Source organism: Crassostrea angulata, chromosome 2 (assembly GCF_025612915.1).
Source record: "Crassostrea angulata isolate pt1a10 chromosome 2, ASM2561291v2, whole genome shotgun sequence".
Taxonomy (NCBI): Eukaryota; Metazoa; Mollusca; class Bivalvia; order Ostreida; family Ostreidae; genus Magallana; species Magallana angulata.
In genome coordinates this window covers 31,350,449-31,366,093 of record NC_069112.1, presented here as the reverse complement: position 1 = coordinate 31,366,093, position 15,645 = coordinate 31,350,449, and the positions used below count along the sequence as shown (strand labels likewise).

The 15,645-nt window shown below is 32.5% G+C and overlaps 2 protein-coding genes across 4 annotated transcripts in view; both read right to left on the bottom strand.

Annotated features, from left to right (window-relative positions):
• The window catches only part of LOC128173124 (uncharacterized), a 38,841-nt gene extending 34,753 nt beyond the window's left edge, over positions 1–4,088 (bottom strand). Inside the window, exon 1 of the mRNA XM_052838845.1 lies at positions 4,042–4,088. The gene's annotated coding sequence lies outside the window, so the exon portion shown is untranslated. The remainder of the gene's footprint in view (positions 1–4,041) is intronic.
• Positions 4,089–11,519: 7,431 nt separating this feature from the next.
• LOC128173063 (uncharacterized) lies at positions 11,520–15,644 on the bottom strand. 3 transcript variants are annotated; one of them, XR_008242424.1, is made up of 4 exons: positions 14,802–15,644; positions 13,429–13,514; positions 13,181–13,260; positions 12,914–12,994 (listed from the first exon to the last, which is right to left on the bottom strand). XR_008242424.1 is itself a non-coding variant. In XM_052838793.1 (3 exons), exons 2-3 carry the CDS (start codon positions 13,499–13,501, stop codon positions 12,180–12,182), a joined length of 888 nt encoding a protein of 295 aa, XP_052694753.1. In that variant the 5' UTR covers positions 13,502–13,514; positions 14,802–15,644; the 3' UTR covers positions 11,520–12,179. The 3 variants fall into 3 exon arrangements, 2 of the variants coding, with proteins under 2 accessions (XP_052694753.1, XP_052694754.1); XM_052838793.1 differs by lacking the exon at positions 13,181–13,260 and having other exon boundaries at positions 11,520–12,994; XM_052838794.1 differs by lacking the exons at positions 13,181–13,260; positions 14,802–15,644 and having other exon boundaries at positions 11,520–12,994; positions 13,429–13,611.
• Between the last annotated feature and the right edge of the window lies 1 nt (position 15,645).

Genomic DNA, 15,645 nt, shown 5'->3' with positions numbered 1-15,645 from the left:
TGAGAAAAATCAAACCAGGGTGCACAACTAGATATGCAGGCCTATCATATCATAGAGTTTTGTACAATTCTGTTCAGCCATCTCTAAGAAACAAGTTCAGAGCGGGAAAAAAGAAAAAGAAGAAGACGAAGAATAATAATACATGTATTAAGAACCATACAAAAACAATAAGTCTCCAAATTTCATTCGTGAGACTTAACAATAAAGATTAAATAGAGATATGATCATCAAACATCAATAATTTAAAGATAATTGACAATTTCTGATTCTAAGGGGGTCAGGATGACCCCTTAGGGCCATGACTTACATGCCATAATGATCTGATGCGCCATGACCTAAGTAGGAATAATATCTTTGGATTAAGGTAGGGGATCTCAATGGTTTTTATGATATTTGATAATTTCGGGAAGAGCACTTGGAATCATGACCTACATACCATCTGAAATGCCTTGAACAAAGTAACAATAATATAATATGTACATGATATATGATTAAATTTAAGAACCGAGATATAGACCAATCATCTATGTGTTTTAATACTTCCTATGTATAAATACATGTATTAGTTTGTGTTTTGTTCTATACTTTTCATGTTCATGGTTGTAGTATGGCTTAGTCTTATTTTAGATTACATTAAAAAATTGTCAAATATATGACTTGAAACCCCCACCCCCAAACAACTAAAATATAAACTGTTCTCCCCCACCCCTTAATTGTCGAATGATATATTAAAATCAAAATATAATTTGGGTGTCTAAACACTTTTATAAACTAGTAAAAAATGTTATTCTTAAAAAAAATTACATTACACCTTGCATAATTGACAAATGATCTATTGAGATATGATCAGAGGTCATATCTCTACCTCGGGATCAATAACTAGTATTCATTGACAAGTTAAAATTAATAACAATAAATGATTCAAATTATAAATGTTTATACTAGACATTCACCCCCCCCCCCCCAATCTAACCTGGTTCTTAAGATTCAGTCTTCTTAATACATTCTTACATGTGTGCAGTAGCAAATTTTTAAATTAAATCATTTCTTGATTGCTTTTTCTCTCCTAATGCACATTAACATTTTGGAAATTGCTTAATTCAATTTTTAAGATTATAAACAAAATGATATATATGCATGTGTATTCGCCTATTTGGGGCAATTGTAAAGTCTGCTAAACAAAGCAGTGACATCATTAGGCTATGAATTACCCACATGGATAAAAAACTACTGTAACATATGAACAAGATAAAATACTTTATTATTTTTAGTTCTAGAGAGTCAGGGTGTCTCCAAGGGGGCATAATCTATATACAATTTTACGCGCAATGACACAAAGAGCAAGAATAAATTTTGTTTTGTCTCGGACTAGAATGTCGCGACGTCATTGGATGAAACGCGTCACGTGGCTGCCTTACAAATTTCTTTAAAAGGCAAGCGTCAAAATTTATAGCGCAACATGGCGGACGTAACGTTATTTGAACTGGTTTTCTACACAAACGTTTGTTTACATATCAAACTTTAGGTCCTCGACAAAACAAAACACTTATTAGGTTTGTTACTGACTGTTTAAAGAAATTTGTGGTTAGATCTCAGAAGTTAACAAAATATACAATGTATCGTCAATTCCTATTTTATAAAGGGGGGGGGGGGGTGGGGACAACACCTGGGGGTCATTATTGTACTTTACACCATTTTATGCATCATAATGACATTAGAAGATATTTTGTATTTTCCTGTTGTGTGGGGTCAGAACAGCTATAGTCCCATAAGGTCATGACCTACATTGTACATATTGTATTTGATGCATTATTATACATTAAGAAAGAAATACTCCTTCCTTCCTATTATACTCATATAAAAATGATAAATGTCTTGTACACTTACTTACATGTAATACACAAATTTATTAAGAAAGTGTTTTATGATACAGGGTCAATATGGGGTCAACCCTATAGTGCAAGTCTGACAAATGAAAAAAAATAACTTTTGCAACTAAAACGACAGAAACTTTGCAAATGCGATAGGATAGGTAATGTTGATACGTTTATATTAAAAGATGATGATACAGTATGCTGTCAAAGGGAGCTCACATTTAGAAAGTGAAAGTAGAACTTATGTATGCTGGCATCTCATTATATCGTGCTACTGCTACTACATGTATTATGCTTACATGTACCTATATTGGTCAACATCATAATGATAATCCAATTAAAACACAATAACGAATTCCTTTAGCTGATTATAACTAATCCTTTTCTGCATATGGAAAACACAGACATGTATCAAATCGAAGAGCTGGGTAAAACTAGTACCTGCTAATGAGACCTGCAGACCTGTGTTGTGTACGTAACTTCAGACAAAGATCAGTTATTTGTAACATGCATGTATTTTTATGACCTATTCTTCAAATCCACTTGCACTATTTTATTAGGTAAATGACAGCTATGAGGTGGTGCAGGACACCTGCATATGGTGTTGTATAATACACTTCCTATTGAGATAAACAGTAAAGTATATTAACTATTAATTAAATATTTACCCTCCAAATAATGTTACCTAACATTGAAGCGCAATGGGTTAGACTGTTTACATGTCTGTAAGAGCATTGCATGGGGTTCAAGGTGTATTTTTGGTAATTTTACAATTGATATATATGTATTTTCATTAGGGGGGGGGGGGGGGGGCTGGACCCCTCACTCCCACCCCTTCTCTAAATTTGTGCACACGATGATGTTCATGTAAGCACACAGAAGCAAATCTGAAACAGGCAACCGCCACGGGGAGGGGGCATAATTTAATTTTTAATTTTGCTTGTAATCATTATATAGACCGTTATACTTTTTATGACATGAAATGTTAAGATAATTGATTAACTAAAAATTCACGGCAAACAGTTCAACCCGAAATTGCACATTAAGTGCTGCTCATGTTTATTATCATATGGGAAGGGATCTCATCCTTCAGTTTTGAAAATTATAATTTTTAAACGTATTACCGGAGCTTGCATGTGGCCTTCACTTTTAATTTAACTGGTACATAACAGTGTTATTTAGGGGCAAACACTTTGTGCGGTTATTACTGTCTAATGACAGCATCTAGTTTTAATGGGAACTTAAGGGGGAACAGGGGGTAGCAGTGTAAAACTGTTTGTCAATGAATATTTTTGCTTTTTTAACACATTAACATTACGATGTACACTACAACATATATCATTTTCAATACTACTATCTTACCTTGCAAGAGAGATATTTTGATAGGAATTACCCCCCTTTTCTGGCATTATGAATTTGTTTAACAATTTCAATTTTCTGCAATAATTGTTTTCTTGATGGAATTTATTTATTATATATTCATTAACTTTGAGAATGAAAACAAATTTCAAAATTGTTTGCAACATTGGCTTTTTTACATAGCAATATCATAAGTTTATCAATATATTGCTGAAGTCAGCACTTAAAATTTTTAAGGTTTTGATTCTAAATTTGAACAAAATGCGATGGCACGTAAAAAATTGTTGATGAAGTTTTAAAAAAAAAATTCATATATCAACCTTAGCATGTGCTTTATAACGTAAAAATTGTCATGGCAATTTTCTTGACATTTAAGAGAGATACTACAATAGGAATCACCCCTACCCCTTATTCTGGAATTATGACCTTTTGTGACAAATTCTGTATTGAACCATCAAAAAAATAATGCATTTTTTAGATTTTTCCATTAACATGAACATATCATTATCAGAATATTTATATCTAATTATATTAACCGCTTATGATTTTGAACATTTACATTTCTAAAATTATAAATGTTAAATTTCCACCAGCTCATGTTGTGACAATGACTATTTTAGAGCCATTAAGTACGGGAAAAAGATCTATCAAATCTTGTATGACATCATAATGAATAAATGACATCATAGCATCATACAATCAAATCAGTTATGACGTCATAATAGAGTTAGCACATCAAAGCAGCATTGCAGTGATAGTCATGTGATATGTGTCCTGTCCCCCCTTAATGTGATCCGTTACTACTCACCTTAACGCTTTAGCCATACAAGGTTCTCCTGGTTGGAAAAATCTAAAAAAAAAAAAAAAGAGGCATGCTTTTAGTTAGAAAATAAAGTTAAAGAACAATTTCCTCTCTAGAATATTATATCTCGATGTTTAAAATCATTCGCCTGCATCAGTACGTATTATTACGAAAGCCCACAAGGCTCCTTCGAAATTCGAAATTTGAAATACGAGTTTTGGAATTCGATTTCGGGATTAAATATCTAAAGGCCCTGTCACACCAAGCTGCGTCCCCGCGGCGTGTTCACGGCGTTGTAAAATTCATGGAATCGCCGTAGGATCGCAATGAAAATTAAGAAAACATGTACAGCTATATTTGACAATTTTACAAGTGGAGTCGTCACGGCGTCCTGACGGCGACCGAGGCGTTCTGACGGAGCTCCCAACGCGTGTAACTGCGTTTCCACGGAGTTCTACTTGGCGATTAACTGAGCTCTCGCTGAGCCTCCGCCGCGCGCTCTTGGCGTGCTAGGAGATTTTACCGCGCGTCCACGGCGTGCTCTACGCGCTGACTGCGTGCACAAGACGTTCTTTACTTCTTGGTAGGTTAATATTAATTTTTACAATTGTATGGGAAACAAACAAGAATTCACAACTAGTAAACAAATGATTAAAAAATGTTTCGATTTTATGAAAAGGAACATTGTAATTGAAACATAGTTACTTCTAAACAATTTGTGAAGGACTAGGATTAAACTCTTAGTAGTCAGGTCTACAAAAAAGATCCGTTATTAGTTGTTAAAAAACATAGAAAAGATGTGAAAACATCTATGTCCATTGATAGGTCTTGGAATATTAGCAAATGCTACTTTTTACATAGTCATCTACATCCAGTTTGATAATTATTACATCGCTTGCTATTGTACAACAGCCACTATTCGAGTTTTCGTGGTCTTGATGACAACGCACTAGAAACGCCGTGGAAGCGCTGTATAAACGCAGAAGAAACGACACGAGAGCGCAATGAACGATGTTGGAGATCTTACGGCGCTGTCACGGCGATCTCACTACGCTTCTACGGCGTGTTTATCAGAACGCCTAGCCACGGCGCGTACTTTGTGCATGTTCAAAGTGCGCGCCGTCGCATAATATTAATGATTTAATCAAAAAAAGAGAGATAACTTTGTCTTTTGGGTTAAAAAAGCTTATTTCATAATAGAAAATAACGGAAAACGGAAATGTCTTTTTAAACATCTTAACTCCCCCCTCCCCCCCCCCCCCCCCCCAGCGAAACAGAAATTCCTTTTGAAGGGTTTAATATGTTGTTATTTAGCATTATTTTCCAAAGGATTTGTTGTTTCACGGGGGGACATGTGTCTACGGACCGATATACATTACAACATTGTAAATTTTCGAAAAATGATTAACAGATATAAATTGAATGAAATTTTACTTTAATTTCTAACGTAATCATGTGATTATTAAGTTTTTATGCACATATCGGCCGCCAGATATTATTTTCCTTCCTCATAGAGTCCGGTTTCAATGAACATTGTTTTAGAAACACCCCCCCCCCCCCCCTCCCTGTAAGCAAAACTTTTGTTTAAAAATTAATAATTTGACTGCAAATTTTATTTTGATATAAATCAATTAGGATTTGATCATACATTTAAGTACATAAATTTGTTTTTGAATATCTGCCGGAAATTACAAAATATTTGGATGTAAAATGTAGGCGGGAAACGGGCATTGGAGTTTAAAGCTCTTAACCAATGACATCATAAACCTGAAAACCTGTATCCTAGCAACATCAAACTGTTTTAAATAAAGATCATCCGTTCATGTTTTCACATACAAATAAATGCTATTTTTCTCCCTATAACCAGCTAATGAATTATTATTTGTATTTATTTAGACACGGAATGTATAGTTAACAAGTTAGAATGCAGTGCGTTTCCTGGATGTGAGTAATTTTGCTCGACCAGTGTGCAGTTCTTCCTGATGCGTTTTAACTCGAGAATATTTCACAATCAGTACTTAAAACCCGGGGTTGTTTTTTTTTTCACGTCCATATCTTTTTTTTTCGGATGAGAAATTATTTCAATACATGCATATTACTACTAACCTTACTGCTATAAAATGTTGTCATGAAGGATTTTCATTGTTGGAGAAATCCCAAAACTAATAAAAGCTTTTTGTGGTTGGTTGTTTTTACACCAACTTTAAATCCGAGTAATACAATGACAAAGCAGGTTCAAATGCAGATGACGTAACTCTCAGTTAAATATATGATGTGAGTGATTTTGCTCGCCCCGTGTGCAGTTCGTTCTGATGAGATTGAACTCGGGTATATTTCACCATCAATAGTTTAAATCCGGGGGGGGGGGGGGGGGGGGGGGGGGGTTCACGTCCACTTCTTTTTTTTCGGATAATAATTTTTTTGGAAACTACATATTACTACTTACCTTACTGCTATAAAATGTTGTCATGAAGGAGTTTCCTTGTTAGAGGAATTCCAACAAGGAAGCATTTGGTTTAGCTAGAATTTAAAGTGAAAGTAAAAACATCTGTTAATGATATTATATTTTGCTGTTTAAACAACATCCGCCTGATTTCTTCAGAGAATGACAAGAGTAACGCGGGTTAACTAATGAAAAACTGTTTGGGGTTAATTGGTTTCGACAATAACTTGAAATCCGAGTAATACAATGTCAAAACAGGTTCAAATGCAGATGACGTAACTCTTAATTAAAGGGGCATGGTCGCGATTTTGGTCAAATTTTATTTTTCTGTTTTTTATTATGCTTTAGAAATATATTTCTAATGATCAAATGAAATTTGGGTGCCAGTTGATGAGTTAAAAGCAAGATAAAGGGCGCACAATTCTTCGTTATGTAAACAAGGCTCGTGCCCTGTTTTTGTTTACATAGGTTCAATTTGCCAGTAAAAATATTTCTCAAGCTGATTTGTCTATCTTCTTATTCATGTTAAGCATGAATAAACAGTTCCTAACGATTAACACATTTATTTGGGGTTTAAAACTGGATTTTTCACTTCAACATTCAAAATGTAAACAAACGCTTAGCTTACATAGCTACGAATTGTAAGTTCTGTAACTCGCTTATAACTCAACAAATGACACTCAAATTTTGATTGAATATTTAAAAGCATAACTGAAGAACTGTAAACATTAAACTCATACTTTTTAGTAGAAAAAATTTGATTTTGAATATCTGCCAGAAATTCCAAAATATTTGGATGTAAAATGTAGGCGGGAAACGGGCGTTAGAGTAAACAGATCTTAACTAGTGACATCATGAACTTGAAAACCTGTATCCTAACAACATCAAACTGTTCTAAATTAAGATCATTCGTACATGCTCTCACATACAAATAAATACTTTTTTCCCTATAGCTAGCTTATTAATTATAATTTGTACTTATTTTGACACGTAATATACAGTTAACATGTTAGAATGCAGTGTATTTCGCGGATGTGAGTGATTATCCTCGACCCGTGTGCAGTTCTTCCTGATTCGTTTGAACTCGAGAATATTTCACCATCAATGGTTTAAATCCATTTTTATTTCACGTCCAGATGTTTGCTGTTTTTTTTTTCGGATGAGAAATTATTTTAATACATGCATATTTCTACCTACCTTACTGCTATAAAATGTTGTCATGAAGGACTTTCATTGTTAGAGAAATCCCAAAAACTAATAAAAACTTTTTGTGGTTGGTTGTTTTTGACACCAACTTTAAATCCGAGTAATACAATGTCAAAGCAGGTTCAAATGCAGATGACGTAACTCTCAATTAAATGCATTATGTGAGTAATTTTGCTCGCCCCGTGTGCAGTTCGTTCTGATGAGATTGAACTCGGGTATATATCACCATCAATAGTTTAAATCCGGGGGGGGGGGGGGGGGGGTTCACGTCCACATCTTTTTTTTCGGATAATAATTTTTTTGGAAACTACATATTACTACTTACCTTACTGCTATAAAATGTTGTCATGAAGGAGTTTCCTTGTTAGAGGAATTCCAACAAGGAAGCATTTGGTTTAGCTAGAATTTAAAGTGAAAGTAAAAACATCTGTTAATGATATTATATTTTGTTGTTTAAACTACATCCGCCTGATTTCTTCAGAGAATGACAAGAGTAACGCGGGTTAACTAATGAAAAACTGTTTGGGGTTAATTGGTTTTGACAATAACTTGAAATCCGAGTAATACAATGTCAAAACAGGTTCAAATGCAGATGACGTAACTCTTAATTAAAGGGGCATGGTCGCGATTTTGGTCCAATTTTATTTTTCTGTTTTTTATTATGCTTTAGAAATATATTTCTAATGATCAAATGAAATTTGGGTGCCAGTTGATGAGTTAAAAGCAAGATAAAGGGCGCACAATTCTTCGTTATGTAAACAAGGCTCGTGCCCTGTTTTTGTTTACATAGGTTCAATTTACCAGTAAAAATATTTCTCAAGCTGATTTGTCTATCTTCTTATTCATGTTAAGCATGAATAAACAGTTCCTAACGATTAACACATTTATTTGGGGTTTAAAACTGGATTTTTCACTTCAACATTCAAAATGTAAACAAACGCTTAGCTTACATAGCTAAGAATTGTAAGTTCTGTAACTCGCTTATAACTCAACAAATGACACTCAAATGTTGATTGAATATTTAAAAGCATTACTGAAGCACTGTAAACATTAAACTCGGAAAAAAAATTAACCAAAATCGTGACCATGCCCATTTAAATGCATGAAGTGAGTGATTTTGATAGCCCCGTGTGCAGTTCTTCCTGATGCGTTTGAACTCGGGAATATTTCACCATCAATAGTTTAAATCCGGGGTTTAATCACGTCGATATCTTTTTTTCGGATGATAATTTTCTTTTATACATACATACATGCATATTACTACTTACCCTACTGCTATAAAATGTTGTCATGAAGGATTTTACTTGTTAGAGAAATCCTAACAAGGAAACATTTGTTTCAGCTAGAATTTAAAGTGAAAGTAAAAACATCTGGCTATGATATTATATTTTGTTGTTTAAACTACATCCGCCTGATTTCATCAGTGAATGACAAGAGTAATCCGGGTTAACTAATAAAAAAACATGTGGTTCATTGGTTTTGATGACATAACTCTCAATTAAATGCATGGTCTGGTAAGTCGATTATGTACAGCGATGTCGTCTTGTAAACTGCCCTTTGTCAAAATGCATCTTTATTGTATACATGTATGATATTCTGAAATTTACTTCATACAAACCTCTAATATTCACACTGAAGGAGTCGTGAAGCAAAATAAGCTTAAAACTTGAAATGACACCACAAAATGATTTAAGGTTATATAGCTGGCTATCAACTGTGTTTTCTGACCTTGTGAAAAGAGTGGTTCGAAGTTAAAAGGAAAATAATACAATGCTAAAACACATGTTATTTCTAGATCAAGTAAGAGTCTATCTTCACTAGAATCGTGCATTGGAATGAAAAGATACATTTTTTTTTACACTTAAAAGAAGCAATGGTACATCTTTTGAAATAATGATAATCAAGGTCTAGTGTTTATTGTCTCTAGGTGAACATGCAATTATTCTTTGAGAACGTATCGATTACTAAGCACTTTAGGGCATATGTTTAGGATGATAAAAATAATGATAATAATGATTTGTGCGTATATACAGGTTTTAAAATGAACAATCTACGAAACAAAAAAATAGTATAAAGTAAAAAATATTTATTTTTGCGTGCTAATTATAACATTACTAATAAATTCTTCATTTACTTTAGATTCTTATGAAACAAATGGCCGATAATTTACAGCATTGTCATAAAAATGAAGTACATGTACATCAATATAAAACACATTTAATATCTGAGGGAAAATATAAAGGAATTAATACAATTATCAGTTGTAAACATTTTCAATCATTGCAGTCATAAACCCATTACACTGAATAACATGATCAAATCGAAACTTGCAAGTCTGAATCGATTTTTCGCAACATTCATATACTACATGTATTTTCTTAAACAAATAATTTCCTTTGCCAAGCAGTTTTTTAACAGGTAATTTTGTAATGTATACATGTTATTTCAAACAATTTTATCATCAAACTAGCCTTTTACAAAAAGATCTTATGCGTAGTAGAGTGAAATGGTTAATTTTAATATGGCAGGTGTTGTTCGCTGTTGTGGTTGCATCAGTAGTAAGCTTACAAGCAACAGGGCCAAAGACAACTTGCGGTTGGCCTATTGGTTCATTATCGTTTAGCAACGTGAAACTACAATAAGATATTTTTATAATACTTTCATGTTAAATACCGAAATCTGATTGGTTTAGACACAGTTGATAATTCGTTTTATTACCATCAGCGGTAGCAACTTACTTAGCAACGGGTAACACAACGAATAGTTACATGCGCGTACGGTTCGCCGTAGAATACAAGTCATTTCTATATAAAAGCAGTAAACAACTCTCTAAAATTAAGACATTCAGTATAATAAAATAACTAGTGCCTTTTTGGGAAGATAACAGCTGAAATTGACACCCTTCGAAAACCATTGTCAACCTCCGCTTCACGTCGGTTAACAATTTCATCGGGGTGTCAATTTTAACTGTTACCCTCCCAAAAAGGCACTATTTATATAACGTTTTATCATTACAGTGAACACGCTGTCCAAATGTTTAATTGAGAAAATATCATAGAGCTCTCAGAAATAAAACATTTACATTTGAGGCCAAACCGGTCTAGTTTTTTAAAAATGTAATATGTTAAAAGTTTTACGCTCTGAATCATTGGCAGTACAGAGTTAAAATGTGTATCTGCTATCGTTAAGATGATTCGATAATTGGATTAATTTTCAGACTGTATTGGTTTCCTACAGAAAAGGAGCTCTATATAAAAGCTATATAAAAGTAAAATACAAAAAAATCTAGAAGTAAAATATATGGATTTTTTTCCTTACTAATCCATATAAAATTTAAGGTATATCTGATGGTTAATTTATTGATCACCCATCGTTTTTATTCAATTGCTAGTTATGAAATATCTGTTAGAGAAAATGGACGGAATCATTCTTTGGCAACTACTGCAGCATTATTAGCTGTAAAATTACTCAGTCACAAACATAAAATGCATCTTTAATTTAGTTTATATCCCTTGTCTGGGAAAGCACATAAGAAAGTATTTTAAAATTTTAATCCAAATTTTAAAATAGAACACAATGGACATAATAACAAATGCCTTTTATATTTCCCTAGTCTGAAAGCACAAGAGAAAATATTGTAAATCTTTATCTATTTTTTAAAAGAGCAATATTGGCCCCAAACCAAGGTCCTAAGGTACCACGAATTTCACAATATGAGCAGAGGGCCTCATCGAGAACATAATGAAGCATTTAGGTTTTCCCAAAAACATATACATGTAGGTCGCATTAAAGATTTTCGAAAACTCAATACAGTTTTAAAAATTTTGCCCCGCCCTTTGACATGAACAATTATACACAGGGACCATGACTTTCACAACTTTGGTAAAAGCATTCACACTTATTATAACCATGCTCATACATTCTCTGCTGAATTTTGAGTATTAAAAATGATGATTATTTTCTTTTTACAGTTTGTGCCAAAAGATGATGGCCTCTGACGAGGGGGAGTGGGTCATAAATTTAACTTCCCCTTCAAAATGCTACAACAACCCTATTAATTTAAGATCAAAACAAAATTTGACCTGCCAAGTTTTGATGATGCAAGAAGATTGCGAGACTACACATTATATTTTAAAGAAAGAAAACTGAAAGTAAGTATTATATAGGTTTGAATAATAAATATATTTTTTTTAAAATGTGCCTTTGATTCAACATATACAAATATCAAATAGTTTGTCTGTGTATGTTATCTTTAAAAAAAACACGCTTGAATATGAATATTCGTGAATTTTATTTGAAATGTACCATTTTATCATATTCTAATTATATTTAATGCAAGTTGCATTATTCTAAGTCTTCCTAATTTTTAATGTCCGGTTGTTGAAATCAAACTTATTCTGAAATCTCCTTGTAAAAACTTTATATACGGTAAATTATACGCAATTTACAATAAAAATGCAGAAATATACAATATGAGAAAATACCAAATGAACATTTAAAGATTTATGTGTTCTTCTTTAATAAATTGTTTGTCTTTCACAATTCCAATTCTTTCGACGCAATCTGCTGGGATGTGTGAATTTGGAGCCAGCACGACTTCCTCGAAGTTATGGGCGTACCCCCATGCCTTAGAGTGACGGTCAATGTGTTCTTCTCTTACGTCTTTGTCATTCAAGTTGATAATTGTGACGTCTTTAAAATCTTTCAATTTCGTCAAATTAATGCGCACCACTTCACGTACGCGCCAGTAATTGTTTGTGAGACGAATCAATCGATGCAAACCATCCATGGTTTTACTGCATGAAATGAACCGAGAACGGTTTCCCTTGCTACCGTTTTCAACGTGTTCTCCTAGAGTTATTTTGGAAGAAATGTGCTTTGGATGAAGACCTTGATTGTAAGATTCGGTAGCTCGTAGTAGCCTATACACGTATTCATCCTTTTTACTTTCACAATTTTTGAAACTTTTGTTCGGGTCTGATTCTGTGGTTTCAAAATTCTGATCAATGGATCTATCATCTAATACAATTTGTTCTCTCTCTGAATCGTAGGGTATGTCAAGGTCTTTTTTGTAAACAGAAAGAGACTGGTGTTCATATTCAGGATATTTAGAAATATTTTTACATGTAATGTTTTGAATAGATTTACCAACTTTAATGCTTTCTTCTGTAAAAGAGCCTGCTTTTGTATTTTCAGAAACTGTCTCTATTTTATTTGTTTTGTTTTGTTTTCCACTGTCATGTACATCTGGAGAACTTGTCCGTAGCTTTTTGTACGGTATGTTAGGTGCATCAGCTTTGACACCTGATACTGAAAAAGACGTATTTTAACCCCTTACTTCCAATAACAAATAATCAACAATAACACCATACAATGACGGAACGTGTTAAACATGCGACCTGTAAACATAAATCTATATTATGAATTAAGATTTGTTTCTGTATTACTGCTCTGATAGGTTTGTGATAAGCAGCATGTCTTAAGCTAAAGACTCACAATTTCTTTATTCATTATTAGCTGCATTGAGAATTCAAAGAACTATTATTACGCCACCTTTCAGTTTCCAAATAAAGGTTCTGCAAAATAATTTATAAAGTGAAATAAGTTATAATTGATCCTAAAAACCCTCTTTCTGTTAGAAATAGACTTGACCGTTTCGTTAATATATTTCGTTTTATATACATAAAATGCTGTTAAATGTACAGTGTATAGTATGTAGTACAAAACATAATTTCTTAACCTACCATTTCGCTTTTTGGCTAATTTTCTCTTATGATTTCCTGCTTTTACTTCTCTTTTCTGCTCCATCGTTTTCATAAAAGCTTAGAACCTGTATTATTATATGAATGGCATGCAATATATATGCATTAAAAACCAAAATTTCTCTATTTTTCCCGTTTAAGTCGAATGATATAACAGGATTTTTGTCATGAGCTTTGGAGCAAAATATAAGATTTGGCATATTTTGATTCCAAAGTAAATAACAAAATAACCTCTATTATTACAAAACAGTTTCAAAATGAAAAAAAATCCAATGACAAATATTAAAAAAGTAATAAAATAAACCAATATGAATATTTGTTGATAGGTTGAACTTTATCGAAATACATAAATTAATAGTTCTTTATATACAGTCAATTAAGAGTCACGTGTCCGAAAAAAATACCCATCAGGAAGTTATGAAAACCAAGTTACTGATAGAATCGGTTAAGTAAATATAAGGTAATACTTTTAATCGAATCAAAGAACAGAGTGATGCCGTAACGCCTTTTAAAAATTAAATCGTCAATATAATCTAAATGCATTTCAAATTTTGTGTCTTATCTTGAAAACGTTATGCCAAACCAACATTCATAATCTTCAGTAAAAAAGAATGAAACGTTGTTTGTTATAATTTTGATTTTTCTTAATTGTTTTATTAAAAAAGGAAAAATTTGCAAATCATTTTTTTCTGTTTAAAGCTTAAGAAATATTTTTTACTTTTTTTCTGTAATTTATTGATATTTTTAAAGTCATTTACATGTCAGAGATTTAACTACGTTTACAACTGAAAACGATGTATACCTAACTCACATCTTTTGTTATATAAAATGGCTTTCTTTAAAAATCATCAAAATTGTATTGCTTTTTACATGTTTTTTGGAGTAAATGCTAATGGAGAACAAGTTTTATACGTTTATATAAATAAAAATGAACTAAATTTTCAGAACAGTTTATTTTAGAATTCAAATTCTTATATTATAAATTATGTGGAATACGTTGGTAGATTTGACTTAAGCATAGCATCAACAAGTGATAAACAACAACTAGATTCTTTATGTGAACTTGTAAATCTAGAAAATGACATACCAAAGAATCTTTAAAACGATAAAAAGTATATCAAAATAAGCGCCCATTGGTTTCTATTTCCACAATATACCAAATAAAAGGTTATTTAACAGTCCTAGAAAACAACACAAACAATGACGAATACGTGGGTCCATACCTGTGACAACCTAAACCGTTCAATAATTGAATGTTTTACGGCATTTCATCAATTTAACACACTTTATATATCTTAAACTAACATTAAAAAATAAAAAATGAAAATATTAAATCAAATGATTCATTAACATACCTTTTTGATGTAAATGAAATAGATGGACGGACTATATGCTATTTGTTATCACTGTTATCACTAGAATAGAAAACAAAGCGAAAGTAAACTTTAATTCGATAAAAGCAGTATTAAATATTGCTTTATCTAATATTGGTGATTAGATGTCAACACAAGGTGAACAGAATCAGTGTCAATTTGATATTGGAAAGCCGTTTTTTAAATTCGTCGTATATTAAAACTTCCGTTATTAAAATCAAATTATTATGACTTAATCAACTATGATGAGTAAGTCATTCCCTTAACTATATGATTAAGAATGGAACATCGTTTACTATTATTCTCTCCATGGATAATTGTTCATACCTTTTTTTTTTTGGTTTGTTACCAAGAGAATTTTTTTGCGTAAGTAGAAAATGAAATCTGATCAGATGGTTGCTTATTCGACAGCTGTTTAGAAGTTTTATACAAGCAGTGCCCATTGTTTTTTTTTTATACTTAACAGCGATAACCTTTCCTAGAGTCATTGTCTTTTAATGCCCACTCTTTAAGCTTTTGTTTTGATCATACGACATACTACAGTCACGTGTATCAGAACTTTTTATCCGGCGCTGAAAGAGTTGTAAGCATAGTTTGCATTGCAAGACCTATGCTGACAGAATTGACGAACTATGCGGAAATCAATATAATATAAAGCAATTTCACTGAAACTTAAGTGAAAGTAAGATTCATTTCAACTAAGAGCAATGTTTATTTTGCCTGTTTATCTAATCTCAGGTGATTAGATATGTACGTATAGGTAACAGCATCAATACAGTTTGTTCTATATTCCGACAGTTCTACTTAACTTGATATTATGTAAGCC